This window comes from Lepisosteus oculatus, chromosome 5, assembly GCF_040954835.1.
Source record: "Lepisosteus oculatus isolate fLepOcu1 chromosome 5, fLepOcu1.hap2, whole genome shotgun sequence".
In the NCBI taxonomy this organism is placed as follows: domain Eukaryota; kingdom Metazoa; phylum Chordata; class Actinopteri; order Semionotiformes; family Lepisosteidae; genus Lepisosteus; species Lepisosteus oculatus.
The window spans coordinates 12,662,466-12,685,389 of record NC_090700.1 but is presented as its reverse complement, the minus strand read 5'-3'; the positions used below and the strand labels follow the sequence as shown (position 1 = coordinate 12,685,389).

At 41.7% G+C, this 22,924-nt stretch overlaps 1 protein-coding gene across 2 annotated transcripts in view; it reads left to right on the top strand.

The window, feature by feature from the left end:
- inppl1a (inositol polyphosphate phosphatase-like 1a) overlaps positions 1-22,924 on the top strand; it is a 51,289-nt gene that overhangs the window by 16,389 nt on the left and 11,976 nt on the right. For both annotated transcript variants that reach the window (XM_069190121.1, XM_069190120.1), the window contains exons 2-15: positions 5,474-5,537; positions 7,877-8,018; positions 9,062-9,170; positions 10,090-10,230; positions 10,591-10,681; positions 11,822-11,911; positions 16,557-16,655; positions 18,195-18,345; positions 19,088-19,194; positions 19,286-19,388; positions 19,741-19,937; positions 20,510-20,627; positions 22,145-22,241; positions 22,434-22,572. In XM_069190121.1, the coding sequence (XP_069046222.1) occupies positions 5,474-5,537; positions 7,877-8,018; positions 9,062-9,170; positions 10,090-10,230; positions 10,591-10,681; positions 11,822-11,911; positions 16,557-16,655; positions 18,195-18,345; positions 19,088-19,194; positions 19,286-19,388; positions 19,741-19,937; positions 20,510-20,627; positions 22,145-22,241; positions 22,434-22,572 (1,648 nt within the window). The remainder of the gene's footprint in view (positions 1-5,473; positions 5,538-7,876; positions 8,019-9,061; positions 9,171-10,089; positions 10,231-10,590; positions 10,682-11,821; positions 11,912-16,556; positions 16,656-18,194; positions 18,346-19,087; positions 19,195-19,285; positions 19,389-19,740; positions 19,938-20,509; positions 20,628-22,144; positions 22,242-22,433; positions 22,573-22,924) is intronic.

Here is a 22,924-nt window from a genome sequence, read left to right as displayed (position 1 = left end):
GACTCCCCTCCACCACCAATGTGTAGCCCCACCTGGATGATGCGAGGGTAGCCATAGTGCGCCAGGATGCTCACCACACATCAGCAAATAGTGGGGAGGAGAGCAGAGTAATGAAACCAATTCATAGATGGGGATTATTGGGCGGCTGTGATTGGTAAAAGCCAATGGGAAATTTGGCCAGGATACCAGGGTAACACTCCTACTCTATTCAAGAAATACCCTGGAAGTTCTAATGACCACAGAGAGTCAGGACCTTGGTTTTATGGCTCATCCAAAGGACAGCACCTCTTTTTTTACAATATGGCATCCCCATCACTATACTGGTGCATTAGGACCCACATAGACCGCAGGGTGAGCATCCCCTACTGGTCCCACTCACACCACTTCCAGCAGAAAACTTAGTTTTTCCCAGGAGGCCTCCCAGCCAGGTACTGACCAGGCTCACACCTGCTTAGCTTCAGTGGGCTGCCAGTTGTGAGGTGCAGGGTGATATGGCTGCTGGCGTTTATTGGCTACCCAGCCATATTGTTAAATCCAATCCCCTTCCTGACCCTGACGTCTATCATGAAAAGCTCATTGGCAACCTTGGATGTATTAACTACCAAACATGCTAGATTAGCTCAAAAGCCTCCTCTCATTTGTAATCTGACTTATTTTCTTAATGTTCTTAATTTCTGTAATTGCTTTAAGAGCAGGCAAAAACTCTGTGCTGCGTGGGTACCAGTAATGTGGTCTTGCCTGTTGAGAACTGAGAAACTGGTCTTTGCCACAGTGGAAATCCCTATGCACATGTGCCATATATTTTTTTTTAAAGAAACCACAGCAATAAGAATAAATGGAGCTCACACAAATAATTTTGTCATGCTGAATTTGACCACTGCATTTTCAAATCCTTAGCTACCATCTTCAAAAAGCTACTACTTTATGTTTGTGCTACATTTCTGGTTTTGCTTCTTTTTTTGTAAAGTCTGGGGATAGTGGAGCAAAGTGGGTATGCACTATATATAGTGGGTAAGTCTCTGGACCTGTGACTGGTATGTTGTGGTTTTGGAGACTCTGTACCTTGGGTGAGGTACTTTACCCCAGTTATAGCTGTATAAATGAGACCAGCATTGCTGGGGGGTCGTCATCACTCTAGCGGACAGGTGTCTCTTTGTGGATGGGTTGGAGGGGGGGGCGGGGTGGAGTCATGTGATTCCTAGTCCACTTAACGCCATGGAAACCAGGCTAAGCCCTAGCTCAGTGAACCGCTGTGGCTTAGATATGGAAATGATCTATCTGCCTGTGATCAAGTTACCTGTGTATCATTTCACTTAAAAGAAAATAGAACAAGATACAAATAGCCCTGCTCCTTCTCAGCATTTATGTTATTACTGTACGCAAAATGCTCTAATTTAAAATTCCCCTTTTGAAGTTAATTTTTTCGTTTGTAATGACCAAAATGTCTAAAACATTTGCTAACACCTCAGTTTTAATCATGATAAAAGAGAATGGAGAACAGTCCTTTCTATTAAAAAGCCAGCATTCAAATTATAGCAGCAAGTTTCCTTTTTTAAAATATCAAATTCCATTTAAAAAACACGGGAGAACAAAAACAAATCTAAGATGGCTGCTGTCTGTGACTGGTCTACAGTAGTACCTGCTTCAGTGAAGGCTCAGCTGCCCCTCTGTGTCCAGGTCTGAGCTCAGCTCTCTTGGCTTGGTTTGATGGACACTGACAGGTTGACTGAAACTCCCTGTGGTAGGGCCCCTGGCCACACTTTCTCTTCTGTTCTGAGCCATCTTAAGGCTATTTGAAGTAATGTTGAGCCGGTTTTCTGTGTAACTGTTCATCTGGTCTGAAGAAAGGGCGGTTTTACACATAAACAGTGGCCATAATCCATATTTTCAATTTACAAAACAAAACACGTCCCAGTTTGCCTTTTGCTTTTCTATATGTCATTCTTCCAAATTTGGTTACCAAATTTGAAAAGTAGTACTGAAGACTGTCTAAAGCATATTCAACCTGAGAATGTGGCTTTTGACCTCATAGGTACAAGAATAAATGCAGGGTAGAAACCTTTTTTTAGGCATTTAAGAGGTTTTTTTTTTTAGAATTGTTAGCAGATTTTAATTTCTCAATGTGTAGTGACAGACCTTTTCATTTTCTGTCTTCAGGTTCTATATTTAATCTTTTAAATGGCTGTGGCAACTGACTTAACCTCTTGGGTTTAGAGGCATGGAGAGGGGGAGCTCCGAGCCAACGAGCCTATGGGGGTTAATTCACTGCACTGCTGGCTCAGGCACTGATCACAGCGACAGCTGGAGGTCATGGTGAAGTAGCTCAAACCCTCATTGCCATGGTTACCTTTTGTTGTGACATGATTGCCCATGTGTTTCAGAAGTTAATGTGTGTCAACAAGGCCAAGCCGTGGCACTGACATATTCCTGTCCTGAAATGCCGTTTCTGAATACAAGCATGCATGTATGTATGAGAGCCGTGTTTTCACTTCATTGAAGAAGGTTTGTGCTGGAGGACAGTAGTTTCCCTGGGAGACAAGTACACTGAGCTCTGGGTGTAAAATAAGTGAAGGCAGAGAGCAGCTCAGGGAAAGATGGACAACGAGAGCGCATTGCTGTGTAGAGGGAGAAGAGGAAGATCAGGAAGATGTTTTTCAAGACTGTTATTCAAGAGAAAAAATTGTGTTCTGTGCGTTTTACACTTGTCTTGTTCCCTATGTGCTAGGGAAATTGTTTTGGTTTCTAGGGAAGTGAATGGATACTCTTGCTGACCGGCCAAACTAGTATGCAATTTAAAAAGTTAGGGTATAATAAAGGTTAAAGATTTTGGTGACTCACAGAAGAAGGGTGATATAGAACAGAAAATTAGTTCACCATACAGGAGACAAATGTTTTTAGTCTGTATAGCCGACAAGCTTAACCGCTGAGTAACCCCAGCTTAGGTGTACAGAGCTGATGTGGCTTCCTGTTTTTAATGGCCACCAGAAATGAAGAGAGCTGGGTGTTGGACAAAATGCAGTCTGTCTAAAAAGTGATGGAAAAAAAAACAAATATTGCATGTACTGTATGCAGGCATTGAGAAACACTGTTTATAAATGGAAAAAGTTAATAATAGTGGCACCTTCCTACAATTTCAGGAGAGATCAGAACATTTTATGCAAATGTCGTGCTTGTTAAACAAAGCTGAATTATTTTCTGTTGTAAAGTGAACAATTAGACTATGCCTTATTTCCAGCCACTTTTCAGTTTATGGACCATGGCTTTCCTGGGGTTCTGAGTGAAGGTCAGCTGGAGTTTTTGTTATACCCTGCAAAGTGAAAGAAAGATGTAGCAAATGCTTTAGCGTTCCAGATGAACAAGACTCAGTTTACCCGGGATGCTCATTTTACTGCCAAAATTCTACTCCAGGGGTTTCAGTTCACATTACCTCCGTCTGTGCACATTCTTGGATTGCTTTATGTTGTGACTGCAGCTGGGAAGAGGAACTGCTACTGCTGTTGTCTGAAAATGGAAAGAAATAGTGTTTACAGTTTGAGCCTGCTTCTGTCAGAGTTGGCGGGGGGTTATGAGTGAACATTTGACAATCCGCGATCACCTGCCGGTCTGAGGAACTGGAGAGGGAAGTTCGAAAGGTTTGTAAAGTAAAAGAGCGCCACAAGTTTATTTGAATAGGGAAATGGGACTGTGGCACATGTCAATCCACTCCTTATTTATACTCATGGTTTTCTGTGTTCTCTGACTTGAAAACACATTTCCAGACCATAATGGTGGGTGGAAGAGAAAAGGAAAAAAAAAAAAGAGAGAGCACAGAAATGATGCCTTGCTAACTATGTTGCACCTGGGCTAAAAGTCTGTTTTAAAAAAGCTGGTTTGGATATCGGTTGAATGTGGCCACAGTTCCAGACCGTGGAAGGATGATTGGTCCTTGTGGTATGAATTACATAGTAGTTTGTGCAGGCTGTACAGCAGGCTGGCATTAAACTCCTGGAAAGGCCTGCCTTGAAACCAGCAGAACGTAGATTGTTAAATACTACTGTAGGTCCAAAGGTAAAGAGAAATTCTAGTATTTGACTTCCTGTGTAGCAAAGGCACAAGTCAACAATGAACCTATCCCCTTCACAGAGATATAACAAAATATGTTTAAGTATTTAATTTTAGATTATATTTTATGAAAAACAATAATTGTGCCAGGCTCTAAGCAGAACCTTTGGAAGTGTTTTGACCAAAGCAGTTGTGTGCCTTCCTCCTGTAGGGTCTCCCTGTCCTGAGAACAAGGACTGACCACCTGCTGCTGTGCTATCACTGCCATCTCAGTGACTGGGTGCCCTGTAGTGTTTGCACTGTCATGTTGTGTTACGTCTATGCCCTGCACAATTGTCTGCACTTGTACACCACCTCCGTATTTCAAAATGCTTATTTGCACATTTCTACCGGAAATACCCATTTATTCATTTATCTACTCATTACACTGTTTTATTCTTGTTTATATACCTTTACTATCTCAACAGCTGCTAATTGACTGCCTCCCGGCCCCCCATGTGTGTTCTTCTGTGACATTATTCTGATTGTTCTAGTGTATTGTGCAGCGCGGCCCGGGAGGAACTATATTTAGTTCTCTCTTGTACATTGTATAAGTGTAGAATGACAATAAAGTGAACCTTAACCTTAGAAGTTCCCAGGTTCTTTGGTAGTAGTGAGGTTGGGAATAAGAGGCTTCTCTGGGATTCCAAACCCTATCGCATACTTTCGGCTGTCATAACGTGACAGAAACATTTACTTCATTACTTGTTCTTTCTGTTCTATAGTAATACATTTCCTTATGCCCGGTCTTAAATGATGACGTTTGATGTTTAAAGAATTTCATCCCACACTAAATAGTTTAGTGATGTGTCACTTAAGCTCTCAGGGTTGTGGTCAGTGAAGCTTTCAGTCTGAACTGTCTGACCATGCTTGGAAAAAAGGGAAGATGACATTTTTAATTTAGGTAGGTCAACCACAAACATTTGCTCAAAATAATTGCAAAAAAAACCTGCGAAACATTTGACCACATAGCACTCTTTCGTTGTCTGCTTATTATTCTGATTGCTGTTTCACTGTCGGAAGCTGTTGTTTTTACTATTTATGGAGCTTCAGAAAATTCGTTTCATTTCATTTTTATATTTTCCAAATACCCACAATGCCAAGCTATTGTGAAATTCACTGCCTATTTCCATTTCTATTCACACACCAGCATCCATTTCTCAACAGCCTTTTTTCAACTTGTTACAGCTAAAAATATATTTTGTATTGCTACATCACCTCTTTTAAAGCTTAGCCTGGGGGCAGTACTTTGTTGCGTTAGAACTAGTTCAGTATTTTGTTTTATTGTCTGTAATTTTAACTCCAAATAGCTTTTATTTGTGACGGTTAAATATGAATTTCATGGGGTCATTGTATTTCTGTCTCATAACTCATTTTATTTCTATGTTCCTAGGTTTCAGAAGCATGTCCACACTTATAGAATACTCCCAGATGAAGAGGGCTTCCTGGCAGTTCAGGTATGTTTTCTCCAGGCCTTGACTCTGTGAAGACAGTATTCACAGACAGTTCTTTTACACTCTAAATAAGGCAACAACCCATCAAAACCATCAACTTCACTGGTGTTACTATCGTAGAGTGTAGGATCATACCACTTCCTGCAGAGAATTTTACATACCTGTAACTATTGTCTACTTTGAAGTTATTTTTTTTTTTTCAAATGCCCACTTGCAGCTGAATACTCATATAGCTTCATGGTGCATGATTTATTTTCATTTTAATTGGATTCATAATAGTGTCAGTGTAATTATATGAGCTTATTTTTCCATAAAACTTGTTATGTGCGCCCAAGTGAGTCTCCAATATTAACACGTTCCTCCGTATATACAGTATGATATAAGGAAGCAAGATGTCAGTTGTGAAGGACATGCTGATAATACTGCGATGTAAATTAGGTGTTTATGTTCATGCATTATTTACATATTGACAATGTGAGAAAGAAAAAAAAGGCAAATAGAACATCACGACATATAAGTACAGAATTCCCAACAAAGGATATTATGTTAAATTTGTGTAATACACTAGCAAGTCCTCATTTACAATATTGTGTACAATTTTGGTCACCAAATTTGGTTACAGAAAAGATTACCGCTCTGGGATCAGTCCAGTGAAGAGCAAACGGAGACATTCTGGGGCTTAAGGGAATGACTTACACTGACAGGCTGGAGGAACTGAATCTTTTTAGCCTTGAACATAGAAGATGATGGAGAGACCTGATCCTCGTGTTGACCAAGTCAGCCCAGTGGATTTCTTCAGCATGAGCAGTGACACATGAAGACACGAGTGGAAACTATGGGGAAGTGCACATTAAACCAAGATCATTAGGCATTTCTTCTCAGAAATGGTTGTGGGAGTCTGGAACAAGCTACTAAGACGTGTTGTTAAAGCCAGTACTTTGGCTTCTTTCAAAAAGCAGCTGGATGAGGTCCTTTGTTCAGTTAGCTATTAACAAGCAAACTGGTGAGATGAGTGCCTCCCTCCTGTTTCTTCAGTAACAGGCTTTTACAGTGTATTGTGTGCCTCAATACGTAGAACACTCCTGTGTTTCCTGTAAATCTCTGGTGAGATAGATCTACTGTGGCTGCACTTCTGTAGAGTTGAAAATTAGTGGTAAAACTGTTTAGCGCAGTTTAAGGCCAGTTAGGAAGTTTGGCGTTTTTTCCCCGAACATGTTCCGTTTTCATCCAGATTGTGCTTGTTAGAAGCCTCCAGGCTGCCAATGAGCTAACCTCAAGACGACAAATGTATACCCTGAAGTTACCCTGGGTATCCAGCTGGGGGGGGGGGGGGGCTTCCTCTCCAGCAAGCTCTCAAGAGATTGCAGGAAAGGTAGACCTGCAAAACACCAGCAGGGGAGCGCTTATTTGCATGAAGCAGTTTCTCAGTGCTGACAGGAAATGTCTGAGGCCAGCTGCCGGTTTGTATTACAGAGCTAGAGTGCAACACACTGGCTGGAGTCACGCATACAGAGTTGGTGTCATTGCAAATCTCTGCACTTTGTCCCAATCGGTGGCTTCCATTTTAAGAGCTCAATTGCCATTTCCCACATCTCAATTTTGAATGCCGTTGATAGATTTTGCTTTGTTTTTGTTCTTCAAATCTGATTTAAAAAAAAAACGCTGCTTGGAATTTCTTGAGGTCCTCTGTGTGACGGCAGACTAGTTTGAATGACTTGAAAATTTAGGGTGGAGTTATAATGTGTACAGTCCAACGTACTGCAGGTCCTCCTGTGGTATATTTTCTACTCGGCAGGGCGTAGGAAAGTATGCAAGCGTGGCAGCAGTGCAGGTGGGGTGTGCTGGGGTGTAAGCTGCGGCCGTGTGCAGAAACAGCTGGCAGGAGGCCGGCGCTTGTGTTGGCCTGCGTCGCCGTCCCAGACAAGACAGCGCCTCTTTGTGCCCCGGCGGCGGCTGGTCCGAGAGCAGCTGGCAGGAGTCTAGGTCTGTGGGCAGCACTGTTCTCCAGTCGGCTGGCTTCTGCTCCTGAAATCCTACCTTCCCCGGCCATCAGGCTGAAACTGGGGGCAGGAGGGAGAGGTTCCTTTCTTTCATTTACAGCGCGCTTGCAGTTTCATGAAGCGCTGCATTACGGCTGAAGCAGGCGGAGGCGGCTCTAATCATTCTTTTATCTCCTCGATCCGAAGATGCATCTAATCCATGGCCTCCTGGTGTAGGAATTTCATCGGGATTCCTAGTAATGTAACCCAGGAAAGCTCTCTGGGCCTCTGCAAGGGCTCAGTGAGTCAGCTGCTTCACTCTGCTGGTGTAACACCCCCGTCTCTCCCTCTTGTGTTCTGCAGACCTCTCAGGGAGTGCAGCCCAAGCGCTTTAAGACCCTGCCTGAGCTGATCCAGTTGTATCTGCAGCCCAACCAGGGGCTAGTCAGCACACTGCTGTACCCAGTGGAAAGAGAGGAAAGCCTTGAGGACAGAGACTACTCTGGTAGCAACCTGCGCCGAAGCACCTTTTATATTTATTACTGACATTTAGTTTTACAACACAAGCAACTAAACTGTAATATTGTCAGAGCTACAGTTTAATGACGAGGGTTGGGGGGGGTGGGTTGTGTGTAGAGTATATTTCCGCCCTCAAACCCTTCAACCCATGCCCAGATACGCAACGCTGTGCAGTGCAACAGCACTGAACAGCATGCATTTGCCATTGAAGAAAACGCGTCCTTCAAAATAAGATCCATTGATGTTCTGTGAGTCACAAACAGCCCAAGTTGCCATGTTAACAGCCCATTTTCCAGTGCATAGGTAATAATGGAATATCATGAATTCCATGTACAGCAAGGAAGATCTAGGTTCCTACAGTACATCATCATTCCATTTGAGCTCTTCATTATCAAACTAATTGTTTGACTGTTTGAACTATTTTTACACTTTTTCCTAGATCTAAAAACAGCAGTTAAATGGTACGTAGACTTCAAGGACCTGAACTCTTTACTTTTTTCTTTATGCTATCAGAAATTATATTGCCTAACTGGCTTCTGCTCTCTCTCTGCTTACACAAACCAAGCAGAGGCATTTTTTATGGCAGTTTAAAAAAGATACCTCTTTGTTTCTGCCTTTATCATGCCATTCAACTTTATTAATGTACTTGTCTAATTTTTCAGTAGTGCAGCTACTATTTGGAAACAAATTGGGCTTACATTATAACTTCAGCTTTCACAATAAAAAAATCAATTCATTTAAAAATGAATTATTACATTTTTGTTGTGCGAATTAGCACCTGAAGTATAGAAGATGGGGTAGGTACAGGTAGCTTAGGATAGGCTGTCTTTTTGTTTGGTTCCACACGGTTTTCTCATCTGAGTTTTTAAGAGATTAAAATATTAAAAATGCTTAAGCATGAAAATTCACAGAACCTGCTATTAAACATGGAAGTGGAAGCATAGCTAGCTTTTCTGTCTTGGACAGCAGCTTGGACAGTCTTGCAGCGTAGAGGGCTGCTCTGATGCCTCTTTCTCGGTTTGTTCTCAGATGGGGAGGATGACAAGCCGCCCCTTCCTCCTCGGACCGCCTCCACCAGCAGCCCTGCCTCTTCCAGCTCGGCTGTGGTCCCTGCTGGACAGGACCTTCAGATCGACAGGTGACCGGCTGCTTTGGAGCTGCACAGAAAGAGGCTGAACAGTTTATTTCCCAACTGCAGGCATTGCTCTTTCCTACTAGACTGCAGAAATAGAAGATAGAAATCTAATCCTTTCATTGCTTTCAGACATTCTCTTTTGTGTACTGTATTGCTATCTTGATAATGAATTTAATAAGGCGTGCTTCATGTTGTGTAGTGTAAGCCAAGATGTCTCCTGTGAGCCTCATAGGGAAGTCCCTGATCTTCTGAGTCCCTGAGATGTCTGAACACAGTTTATTTGTGAAAATCGTCTGGTGTACATCATTAACCCCTGAACTCGTTTGCATTCTCAAATGTTTCTTGTGAAGACAGAAACACCACTTCCTGTTGAAAAAAAAACTGATGCAACATCTGAAGTGATGTAGAAGCAATACTCAAAACCTCTTGTGGAGCTGAGGGGGAGGTTTATGAAACTTATTTAATGATCTGAGTGGAAGATAAAATAGGATTGTGTATACCATGATCCAGTCTGATTTAAAGGAAGTACTGTATATCTTCATGACAAAAATTTAAGATTTAAGTGACTTGATCCTCTGTAGTTTCAATATTTGCTCTGTTGAACTTAGCAGTACAGGAAGAAATGCATGTAGAGTCTATATGTTTAAAGCAAAGTGCAAAAGCCACCAAGTTTAATCTAGGGCACTTCCATTCTGCTCCTCGGTGAACAGTCAAGAAAACGTACCACTCAAGATTTATGAATACAGAAGCAAGTGGCTTGAGAATGAGGAAGGGTTGTTCGGTTCAAGATGAGTAGCTCGGGTGCCTACCAAGGTCTTCCATTACACAGAAATGCGGCTAGTCCATAGAGCATGGCTCAGCAGACGTCTTCTGCATACCCAGTAACTTCTCATTTTCTCCTTGTGGGTTCATCTGTTTTCAGTGCCTCCAATGGGCTGAGCACCATCTCTCATGAGTACCTGAAAGGCAGCTATGCTCTGGATTTGGAGGCTGTGAAGCAGGGAGCCAGTTCTCTTCCCCACCTCAACAAGACTCTGGTTGCCTCCTGCAAGCGCCTCCATGGGTGAGAAGAGTCCTCTCCCTCCGTGCTCCTGCTGTCTCTTCTCCTACTATCTCATTTAGTCGTTCTTGAATGACTTACCAGCTCGGCCACCTGATTCTGTAAAGTATTCAATTCAAAGCACCGGCAGACTGGGCGCTGTGAGCAGAGTTCAGAAGTTCTGCCAGACGTTATGGTGAAATTAACAACAAAGAGCTACAGATTAGACATCAGCTGTACATCCTTCCCCATTGCTGAGAAAAAGCACGTTTGTGTAAAACGTAGGCTAAAAAGATTTTTTAAATCAGAAAAGGTTAGATAGAAGCATCCTTCTTGGCTTGTGCAGCTCATACAGTCTCCTCTTTCTGTTCCATTCTGTTGCAGGGAGGTGGATAAAGTCTTAGCTGGGCTTGAGATTTTGTCCAAAGTGTTTGACCAGCAAAGTGCACTCATGGTATCTCGGATGATACAACAGGTAGGAGATTGTGTGAAAGGATTAACTCATAACCTTGCATGTTAATTTCTGACTTGCTTTCCTTGTATGTGTTAACACTGCTTACCTGTTGCTATTTTTTTCCATATAATTGGTGAATTCCTAAAAAATTGATAACAGAGAATTGTCAGCCAAAGTTCAGTGCAATAGTGTGACTTACCTCAATGAAGCTTCACCACTAGAATGAAAATATTCTAATATACTCCTACACTGACTAGTTTTCCACAATCAAGATGATAAACCTCACAAGCCCAATGTCATGGAGTACGTGGTAGATTTTGTATATACTTTGTATAGATTTTGTATAGATTTTGATCTGTATATACAGATTGAACTAATTTCAGTTTGCATAGAAAACTCACTCTTGTTTTGATGTGAACAAAATGCAAATTAACCAGAGCGGTCTTAGAAAACATATTTAGACACCTTCGTGAACGTGCCAGAAACCATGAACAGTATTAGGAATGCCGTGTTTCACATTGGATGGGCCTTTTTTGCAAGCCCAAAATGTAATCTGGCACTTTTCTAGAAGGCATTTCTTCATTGAATAAGTCACAGCTGACCTGACGTGAATTCCTGAATTTCACGTGGTGCTGATTTCCAGAAATGGCGTGTGAGTCCAGGAGGCCCTCATCAGCTGATTCTAGCAGTAGCTGTACTTCTTTGTTATGCTCTCGGTTTGAGCTCTTCCTTTCTTCCCTGACCTCTAGTAAACTCTCTTTGCTGAAGAGTTTTTAGATGACTTTGCATTGTTTGCCAGTTGGCATGTTGGAACAGAGCCCAACCTAAAACCTAGACCTGTATCTGCACTTTGCAAATGCAGAAACCTTATGAGTGTCATGGATTACGGTAATTAATTGGCTGTACATTATTAGATGAAGGTTCCCTGATAGATGTTTTCCCCATTTCCCCATTTTCGTTTTTTGGAAAAATCATTTCAAAGTTCTGTTGCAGGTAGATGTGGTGTCCATTCAGTCTTTTATTTTGCACATTACAGTTCAGTATAATCTGAAATCTAATAATCTTTCATTGACTTTATGTATGTTAGATTCATTGTAATGTCCTGACATATATTTGGGTGATCAGCAAAGTAAGGTTAAAGGGCATGTTTTTCTTCCACAGTCAGGAAGTCAAGGAGGAGACCAGGACTTGGACAGCTTGGTCACCAAGCTGTCCATCCTCAAGGACCTTCTGTCTTCCATTGAGAAGAAGGTGAGAACCCCTCCAGACTGCTTTAAACCACAAGACACTCCTAATGTTTCTTGGTTTTCGAGGTCTGTTGGTGACTGAAATCTCGTAAACTAACATGCATTTCAGAAACCCTTAAAAGGGTATTTTTTTCACGTCCTTTTTATGTAACTGTCTTTGGAGAATTCTTGAAAAATGATTATTCTTGATTTAAGTGTGACTGTGGGAACAGATTCAATCTGCTTTATGTGTCAAAGAAAGGAAATGGCAGGTAGTTGATAACAACCACAAAATAGGGCTGTGGGGGTTTTCTTTGACATTTCCTATGAAGATCAAGTGTAATTGTTTCATGCTTGTACTTGGTTTAAGCTAGCCACCATATGTATGTGATCACTGCTGTTGTCATAGCATAACCATGGGGGCTGAGGTCACTGTTGTTGGTCACACTCTATGAGCTGTGCCACAGTGCCTCAGGTCAGAGTACTAGAAAAGGATTTTTACTTTATAGATAAACATACAGCGTGGTGGAGCAGTGGTTAACATTTCTGCTTCACAGCGCTGGGGCCCTAGCTTCAATGCTGGACCTGGGGAGCTGTCTACTTGGAATTCGTATGTGCTCCCCTTGTTCACATACTGTAGACATCTGGCAGGAACTCTGGTTTCATCCCACAGTCCAAAGACATGCTGGTAAACTAATTGACTTCTAGGATAAATTGGCCCTGGAGTGCGTGTGCCTGCGTCTGTCTGCCCTGTGATAGATGGGCATCCCATCCAGGGTGTACCCTGCCTTGCGCCCATTGCTGGCCAGAATGGGATGGACTTTGGGTTCCCTGTGACCCTGAATTGGATGAAACGGTTAGAAGATGGATGGATACATATACTGTAGATACAGCAGATGAAGACTTGCAAGTGGCACTACACACTAAACAATGTGCAGAACAGCTCATTTGCCAAGCTATGGAGCCTTTTGGCTGCTTTATCTCACTTGAAGTACACAGGCAGAAGGACTAGCCCTTTATCAGAAGAAAACCTTTTGTTATCTGAGGGACTGTACCTTCATACTGGGAGTCAGACCAGGCCTCAGTAAAAGAAACAAAACACATAAAGGAGATACAGACCACTTAGAAGGAATTACAGTGCAATTGAAGCACAGCAATAATATTGTTATTAAAGTGGGATCTGAGTAAAATAATGGAAGAATTTTAAAAGGCAAGACATGGTTCATACAGGCAGCAGTGGGTAATAGAGGTCTGCACGGGCATGAAACTGAAGCCAGACCGAGACCTTGAAACCCGACCCGAGCGAACCCGAATGGTACTGCCAAGTTTGAAACCCGAACCCGAAATCGGTCACTCTCTTTTCCTCTAAGACTGAGAGTAGACACAGTCAAACACGGAGACGGATTCTCACAGACGCAGTTTTACAATGCTGTGCTCATCTGCTATAGTGACAACAGATAGAAATCTCACTGGTCACGTACAGTGTAGGGCTTGCAATGCTATTTTGACTTACGATAGCAAGAGCATCTGCGCGTCTTCTCTTCAGCGACACGTGGACCGTGGATACAGCCTTTCTACAGCAGCAGCTAGCCAGAGACAAATGTCGGTGTCAAGAGTACTTTCTCGCACCAGTTAAGTCAGTGCCGGCTACATACAGTGGCAAGTAATTGCCTTACGGTCATCGTCGGTCCACATGTCAAGAGATGGTAGTGGGATCACACTCTCTGCTGGGACACGACCACGGCTAGCTCCCACGTTTATTAGCTCATGCGCTAGATCTGTAAAACCTTTTCCTGCAATCTTGTGGAACAAAACGCTCCTCATTTGCCTCTGGCTATCAGCTGCTGTATCCGCGGTCCACGTGTCGCTGTGGAGAAAACGTACCAGTCGTCTTGCTATCGTAAGTCAAAATAGCATTGCAAGCCCTACACGACGTGACCAGTGAGTTTTTCATCTGCTGTTACCACGCGGTCATAATGTTTCCACAACGAAGCCGTCTCCGACTCATTTGCCATTTTGAGTAGTTCTCCCTTTGTGAGTTTTCGTTTTTATTTCATCCATTGCGAACAGTTAGCTAGGTAGGCTCTGTTGAACACATACGAGCGAGCGCGGAACGAGCGAGAACGAGTTACGGATTTGTTCTAATAATAAAAAAAATAATTATAAATAATAATAATAATAATAATAATAATAATAATAATAATTCATTTTCACGTATCAGAAAACAAACCCGAACCCGGTCCGAGCGCGAAGTTTAACGTGAAAAACCGACCCGAAACCCGATACTTTGTCGGGCCCTGTCGGACTCGGGTAGGGTCATGGTCAATACCATTGTCGGCAGAACCGCATTAGCCGTAAAGTCTGAAAGTAAGAAATTAATGGATTCGAAATGCTGTAATGTAACTTTTCATAATGTAAATATAACTTAACTCCTCAAAGGTGGTACTTGACAGTATGACCAGGAGAGGTGACCTTGATATAGTATTTTTCCTCTTTTAAACCTATTTTGTGGCAAAAATATGTAACTTTTATTTGGGCGTTTCTTTTTAAAATATTTTTTATATTTTAAAAACAGCAAAAGAATACATTACTTTTTGTCGGGATTGCATTCTGTCATTCAGTTTGCTGGTTGTTAACACAGTATGTCAGTCAGAGGTATGTTTGTTAAAAAGTAATATGCATGCACATGAATGGAGACACAAAGTTTATTTGCATTTAGTTTGCTTGGCCACAAAACTGCTCAGGCAACACAAGCTTCCTGTGTTTCTGTTTCTGGCATGCAACCTCAGTTATGTGTAGCTATGTTTTAAACTTCAGAATCATAAGAATCAGAAAAACTAAGGTTGCTGCTGGAAGAGGTGTTAGTGGCCAGCAGGGGGCACTCACCCTGTGGTCCACGTGGGTCCTAATGCCCCAGTATAGTGATGGCGACACTATACTGTAAACAGGTGCCGTCCTTCGGATGAGATGTAAAACGGAGGTCCTGACTCTCTGTGGTCATTAAAAATCCCAGGGCGTTTCTCGAAAAGAGTAGGGGTGTAACCCCGGCGTCCTGGCCAAATTTCCCATTGGCCTTTATCAATCATGGCCTCCTAACAATCCCCCTCTATAAATTGGCTTCATTACTCTGCTCTCCTCCCCACTGATTGCTGATGTGTGGTGAGCGTTCTGGCGCACTATGGCTGCCGTCGCATCATCCAGGTGGATGCTGCACATTGGTGGTGGTGGAGGGGAGACCCCATTACCTGTAAAGTGCTTTGAGTGGAGTGTCCAGAAAAGCGCTATATAAGTGTAAGCAATTATTAATTATTATTATTATTATAATTATTATTATTATCCCATCTTCCAAATAAAGTATTGAAAAAGACAAACTACTACTCCATTCCATGGGTGAGAAAATATATTTCTAACAGTGTTGGTAGAATTTCCAATTCTCCTGCTGCAAATGCACTGCAACATTTTAGATTTAAGGCATTTAGAAATATTTTCTAACTGGAATACATTGATAATAGGAAGATATAATTTTTGATTTATTAAATAACCAGTCTTTACTCCAGATTAATTATAGGTTAGTTATAAGACCTAGTCTAGTCTGAACCATATCCCTGACTTTAGGGTTAATTACTGTAACTTGTTCCATCTGTAACACTATATAAACAGTTATCTTATTGTCCATTCATATGAATATATATATGAATATAGCGCTTTTCTGGACACTCCACTCAAAGTGCTTTACAGGTAATGGGGACTTACCACCACCACCTCCACCACCAATGTGCAGCATCCACCTGGATGATGCGATGGCAGCCATAGGATGCAGAACGCTCACCACACACCAGCTATCAGTGGGGAGCAGAGCAGAGTAATGAAACCAATTCATAGATGGGGATTATTAGGAGGCCATGATTGGTAAGGGGACACTATACTGTAAGGGCCAATGGGAAATTTTGCCAGGACGCCAGGGTTATACCCCTACTCTTTATGAGAAACATCCTGGGATTTTTAATGACCACGGAGAGTCAGGACCTCGGTTTTTTACGTCTCATCCAAAGGACGGTACCTGTTTACAGTATAGTGTCCCCGTCACTATACTGGGGCATTAGGACCCACATGGACCGCAGGGTGAGCGCCCCCTGTTGGCCCCACTAACACCTCTTCTAGCAGCAATCTTAGTTTTTCCCAGGAGGTCTCCCATCCAGGTACTGACCAAGCTCAAACCTGCTTAGCTTCAGTGGGCTGCCAGTTGTGAGTTGCAGGGTGATATGGCTGCTGGCTGTGTAACATTTCTGTACGTGTAATATAAAGTGTAATATTATAACTTCAAAACTAAAGTGACCAAATTCGAAAAACTAAGATTTAAATTCGAAAACGTGTTCCACACTGTCAAAGGTAAAAATATACCTATCCTTGTAGTCACGCCGACATTTGACCTGAATATCTTACAACAACCTATTGTGAGTTGGATGCCAACACATGTATTTGCACCATCACAAATAATTTGTCTACGTTAAGAAAGAAATGTATCAAATCCACCATAAATTAAACTGTTCTTCGGACACACGAATTTACAGCCTTCACAACAGAAATCAGAGGTGAAATGAAAGTGCCACATATGTGTTTTTAATATTTTGATTGTTTTCCTTTGATTGCTTCTCTTTCCTGTGCTCCAGGCCTTGAAGGCTCTTCAGGATATGAGCATCACGTCCCTGTCTAACCCGGCCAATCTCTTCACACAGCACAGCAAAGTCATTCCCATCCAGGCTTTTGAGGTGAGCCTTTCTGCTGAGAGCATCGACACGGACCGAGCAGCTCCCAGCGGAAATGTTACACGCAGCATACCTGTGCCTCCTGGTCTGTGGAACAGACAAGTGGGCCTGTAATCCTTCACCTGAGTGTGGAATTGTAATTAAGCCACTTGCAATGTTATTAGGTTGACTTTATGAAAAGATGCAGATTAGTAAGAGCTGAACATATTGGAAAGTATTAAAGAATCTGTTTGGGTTCATGGTTGGTTTTTGCTGCACTTGGCAGTAACATGGCATCTCGGTTTTTATTTTTGTCGTGCTGCTGTGAAATTGTTTGTTTCTTTATTTGTAAGCTTAGTGTTAGTGTTGGCGAGCTCTTCCATTGCTAGTCATTTCCTCTGTGAGAGAGAAGTGTGTGTGGTGGGAGAGTGAGTGCATGCAGACATGACGAGGTGAAAACTGGTTCTGGTCCATTTCTCAGTGATGAGGGAGAATCTGAGTGGATCTGTTGTTTTTTTTTAGAAAAATAACAAGGTTTCACAGGATGATGAGATCATTCCTTCGTGTTTGAACGACATGCTATTTTTAGTCTATGTGCTTCCAGAAAAAGAACAGCTGTTATCTAGCAAGCTAGTGGAAAGCTGTGAACATCTGATTGGGCTTTTACTTCCCCCTGTTGGTTAACTTTTAAATTAACTTACACTGAGAATCCTTCTCTGATTTATGGAAGCGCATTGCTGCCACCAAGGACAAAAAATATGCCCCCCTTATCTCGTAATTATGAGATAGCAATAATTACTTCAGTGTATGTACAACCTGTTGCGTTGTGCATTGAGCACATGTAAAAGTTACCGTGAACTTGGCTGGAACTTTCGGTTTAATGATCGCATCGATATCCAGCGCTGCAGAATTTGTACCGATTTACTTTTGATTGGGGTTTAGTCATAATGAAATCTTGCAATTTTTAGGAAATATGAACAGAATCATAATAGGCATGAGGACCAGTTTTGTGTCATTTAGAGATCAAAGAAATGGTGGTTCCACTGATTAAAACTGTAAGTCCGCACATACTGACATTATAGGTATTATATGACAATTGTAATATCACAAGATAATTTTCTCGTAGTTACGAGATAAGTGGGCAAAACATTTTTTCCTTGTTGCCAGCAATGCGTTTCCGTACTGATTCAGTGATATTTGAAAACCAGATGATAGAAATGAAAAAATGACCTGAAAAAACAATGCACCAGATATGCTAGCGATTTTACCAAATTTTTAAAGTCATCAATTTTTATCCATGTTGTAGAAATTGCTAATATAACTTTTGAGAGTTTCGTGGCTGCCTGTGTTCATTTCATTTCGAGTCCCATACAGTGTGTGCAGGTTGCAGATTGCAGAAAGCTGTTTTGAATGATTTGTAGCAAGAGCGTTGTTGGGTGAAAAGAGATGTCATCCTGGCATATTCATTGTTGTAATCATAGCCTGTGTGGGCGAGGTTGTAATTTTGTTGGAGGGGGTCCTGGGTTGACTTTGAGACGTCTGGTTGTGCTGTTGACCTGCCAGGTGAAGCTGGATGTCAATCTGGCAGACCTCACCAAGATCGGCAAATCCCAGAAGCACACGCTGAGCGTGGATGTGGAGGGAGGCAAGCTGGTGGTCATGAAGAAGGTGAAGGACTCTCAGGAGGACTGGAACACCTTCACTCACGATAAGAGTAAGACCTGCAGACACACCCTTCACCCGCCATAAAAAGACTGCTCAGCTTAAATAAAAGAAATGTCAAGCATTTAAAGCAGTTAAACAAAAGATCAAGGAATGGTTCAGATACAAGCTTGTCTCTAATGGCACATGGTAATAATAATCCCTTACACGTATATACAGTAGCGCTTTTCTGGACACTCCACTCAAAACGCTTCACAGGTGATGGGAACTCCCCTCCACCACCACCACCAATGTGCAGCACCCACCTGGGTGATGCGAAGGTAGCCAAATTTCACCAGTACACTCACCACGCATTAGTAATGTAGCCAACTGATAGTTGGACATTATTATTAGGACATTATGACTGCCAAGGAGGAAATTTATCTGGGACACTGGGGTTAGCACCACTACTTTTTTTTGAGAAATACTCTGATTTTTAATGCCTGAGTCAGGACCTCGGTTTTACATCTCCTTCGAAAGACGGTGCTCTTTTACAGTATAGTGTCCCCGTCACTATACTGGGGCATTAGGACCCACACAACCCACAGGGTGAGTTTTCCCTATTGGTCCCAATAACACCTCTTCCAGTGGAAACATTAGTTTTCCCAGGAGGTCTCCCATCCATGTGCTGGCCTTCTGATCAGCTTCAGTGGGCTGCCAGTTGTGAGTTGCAGGGTAATACAGCTGCTGGCTATATCACCCCCACAGTATATGGTGTTCGCCACCCTAACCTCTGTGAACAATTATCTCTGTAGTTCGGCAGCTGATCAAATCCCAGCGGGTACAGAATAAGCTGGGTATCGTGTTTGAGAAGGAGAAGGACAAGAGCCAAAGGAAGGACTTCATCTTCGCCAGTGCCAAGGTAAGGGGATGCCTCAGCATGGCACTTTGGTACACTAAGGCAAACCCACGAAAAGGTTAATGTCCTCTTCTTCGTCTGTCCATTTCATCAGAAAAGGGAAGCCTTTTGCCAGCTTCTACAACTCATGAAGAATAAACATTCCAATCAAGATGAGCCAGACATGATATCTATTTTCATTGGGACATGGAATATGGGTATGTATCCAGTCATTTGCAATACCATCTGTTTTTGCAGAGATGTAAATTAAAATGTCTCAACTAGAATGCATCTCATTTCATCTCATCTCATCAAGGGCACCGTTAAAATATTTAGCACTTAATACTCAGAAAAAGGATTGTTTTATTGTTTTAATTTTAATGATAAATTAATGTTCATTGTAAATCAAATATCAATACAATATTTAACCTATTATTACAGGTTACAGAGATTAAAAATGAGTCTGAAAAGTATAAATGAGTCGTTATTGCATTAGTCCCAGGTTATTAGATTACATGTGAAAATCGGACCTAGCTGAGAGGGACACTGTGGTGCTCTCTTCTATTCCAGGCAGTGTACCTCCTCCCAAGAGCATGAGCTCCTGGATTCTGTCACGGGGCCTGGGGAAGACGCTGGATGAGATGACGGTCACCATCCCTCACGACATCTATGTCTTCGGCACTCAGGAGAACTCCGTCTGCGACAAGGAGTGGGTGGAGACCCTGCGTGGGGTGCTCAAGGAGTGCACGGAGATGGACTTCAAACCAGTGAGTGAGATGGACTTTGTGCAGTGCGGTGGTATCGGACACCACACTTCACACAGTGCCAAGTTGTTAGAAACTGATGAAGGCAAAAGAAACCCACTGCTAAATAGCTTTGCCTTTTCTCTTCTAAACTGATTGTTAAAGAAGAGAGATGTAATTGAGACTCATTTGAATTTGTGAATGAAATACCTTGGAAATTAGTTTAACATAAGGAGCTAAAACAAGGTGTTGTCCCTGAAAAAGGTAATTGCTTTAGTAGATCTTGTGAATGTTGGCGATCATTTAAATTTTAACAGTTTATCTATTTTAAAGCAACTCTATCTTGGTGGCTACGCTCTCAGCTAAAACAGTCTTTGTTAATAGTCTTCTGTATTTCTGTATTCCATTAGGAGCTGTCTACGCTGAATATGATTTCTGTTTTGGGCTGTATGAATCATTGAATAGGACCAAAATCAGCTTTTTGAGCACAAATACTTTTTTCCCCAAATCATTTTCTAAAGAACTGTATTAGACACTGCTGTTTTAATTGAGACTTTTTCCTGTGTTAAATCTTTCAATTATTTTTTTCTCCTCAGATTGCTATTCAGACACTATGGAATATAAAGATTGCTGTCCTTGTGAAACCAGAACATGAGAACCGGATCAGCCATGTGGGCATGTCCAGCGTTAAGACTGGGATTGCCAACACGCTGGGTAAGTTCCGGCTTGAACCAGCTGAGACCACAGGCAGGAGCTCCATGGTAACAGCAGACCTCTGTGACCGACCTGCTGTAAATTTTACTATGGGAAATTTTCCATTTGTGACAGCTCGAGTCATGCCTTGCCGAAACATTACAGGCTTAATGTAATCACATAGAACAGGTAAACAACATCACCTAAGCTCTCTAAAATGAATGCAAAAGTAATGCAAAAGCAACTTTTTTTCAATATCTTGTCAGTACAACTACTAAACAGTACATAGTTGAGTACTGTCACCCACAATTTCTAAAATGACATACAGTATGCTAAACAGTCTCTGTTAACACAGAGCAGCATTTTTTTTCCCCCACAGCCTCTTATCTTTATTGCTGAGAGAGCTCAGCATGTTTTTGAAAAGTTGAGCTCAATAACTGCTTCTGGACCACTGGTTATTGCCCTCTGTCCCAACAAGCTCCAGAATTCCTTATAATTCCTACTCATGCAGGTACATGCAGACTGCTGTATATTCTTCCTGGTGCACTTCCACAGTACTCCTCTGAGTCAGCCCGGACACTGCTCAGACATTTGTAGTCATAGGAAGAATTGTTTTTTCTAGGGTTTTTAATCTTACAATTCTGAGTTAGGCCTGCTCCTGTAGTTAAAATTTGATGGAAGCAGATGTGTGTGAGTGCAGCATACTTTTCAAAATAGATAATAATTACATGTTATGTGACTTGTAATAACAATATAGTCGACACAGTGACTTTATAGTAGAATATCAGTATCGGTTCTTCTCTTTTGACTTTTGTATTAAACCACAAGATGTCCCTTGAAGCTTACCTTTGGTCGATTCTCTTTCCCTGTTTACCAAAGGTTTGTTAATTATTTGGGTACTTTTCACTTCACATCATAAGTGGATTCTGCTTGTGGATTTATTTTTGCCAGCAGCTAAATAAAACAGCCAGGCAAATATTCTTTCCAAAAGAAAATAGATGTATCTAGTGTACAATAATCTCAAGTTCTATGATTAAAATTATTATAGTTAAAATAACATCTGAAACCTGGAGGGTAATGAAGATTTTTAATTACTATTTACAGTAAATGGGGTAGGCAATTAGTATATAATTACCAAGAATGAAGAGACCTGAACACAAGTAATTTATACAAATTTATTTGCCTTTGGGTAAGGTTGTTTTTCCCTTTTTAATGTATTATGACTTTACCTTCACAAAAGATTAGTCAGAAGAATAATGCCCTTTTTTCCTCTTGTAAAGTGGAGATCCTAAAAGGGGTTCCTGTAAGTGTTTCTACATAAAGTGTGTAAAGGCTCAATCTTTCCATACGTTGGTACTTGTGTTACTTTAAATCAGCAATACTTAACCCGCTGCCCCTCCAGTCTGCTGTTTTGAAAAATAAAAAGTTAAAGAGCTGGTTGCAACAAAGTACTGCTGTGGGGCATAGGCGGAGTGTTATTGCTTAGAAGTTGTGCCTCCAGGCTTGATATGGTAATTGTCGTCTCACTCTCTCACTAGGTAACAAAGGTGCTGTCGGTGTTTCCTTCATGTTCAATGGAACATCCTTTGGATTTGTCAATTGCCACCTGACCTCGGGCAATGAAAAGGTTGCCAGGTAACACTGCTCATTCCTTCCATTGAGTGGGTTTATGTTAACAATTGTGATAGTTTGCACATCATACGTTACCAATGCCAGCACTTTTTTAAAGGTTAGCAAATCGCACCCATCAATCAGTTATAAGAATGAAAATATATAATAAGCTGTGTTTAGTAGTAACAATGTAAGTGTTGCTTTTTTTGTCCCCAGACGAAACCAGAATTACCTTGACATCCTCCGGCTCCTGTCCTTGGGAGACAAACAGCTCAGCTCCTTTGATATTTCACTGAAATTCACTCATCTCTTCTGGTTTGGGGACCTCAATTACAGACTGGACATGGACATACAGGTGCAGTACCTGAGATCAGTGGCTCCCTGATTCTGTGGCCTTGAATATCAGGAGAAAATTAGACGGTTTTGGGTCTCCCGTTAATAGAAGGGGGTCTGCAGTTCACCATCAAGACAATTCAAGTTTTGTAATTCAGAGCATCAGTTCAGTTGGCTGATTCTGCAATGTGATAGCACAGGAGAAAAATGAATGTATTGTTTGCAGAAGGTGTTTCATTTTCAACCAAAACTGTTCCGTTCTCATTTTTTAAATCTAAACAGACAATTTTGCATTTACAGTAAATGTCTGCAGATTTCAATGAAGGATAAGATCAGAAATGAAGAAATCTGTAGACGATGTAGGGTGGTGGATG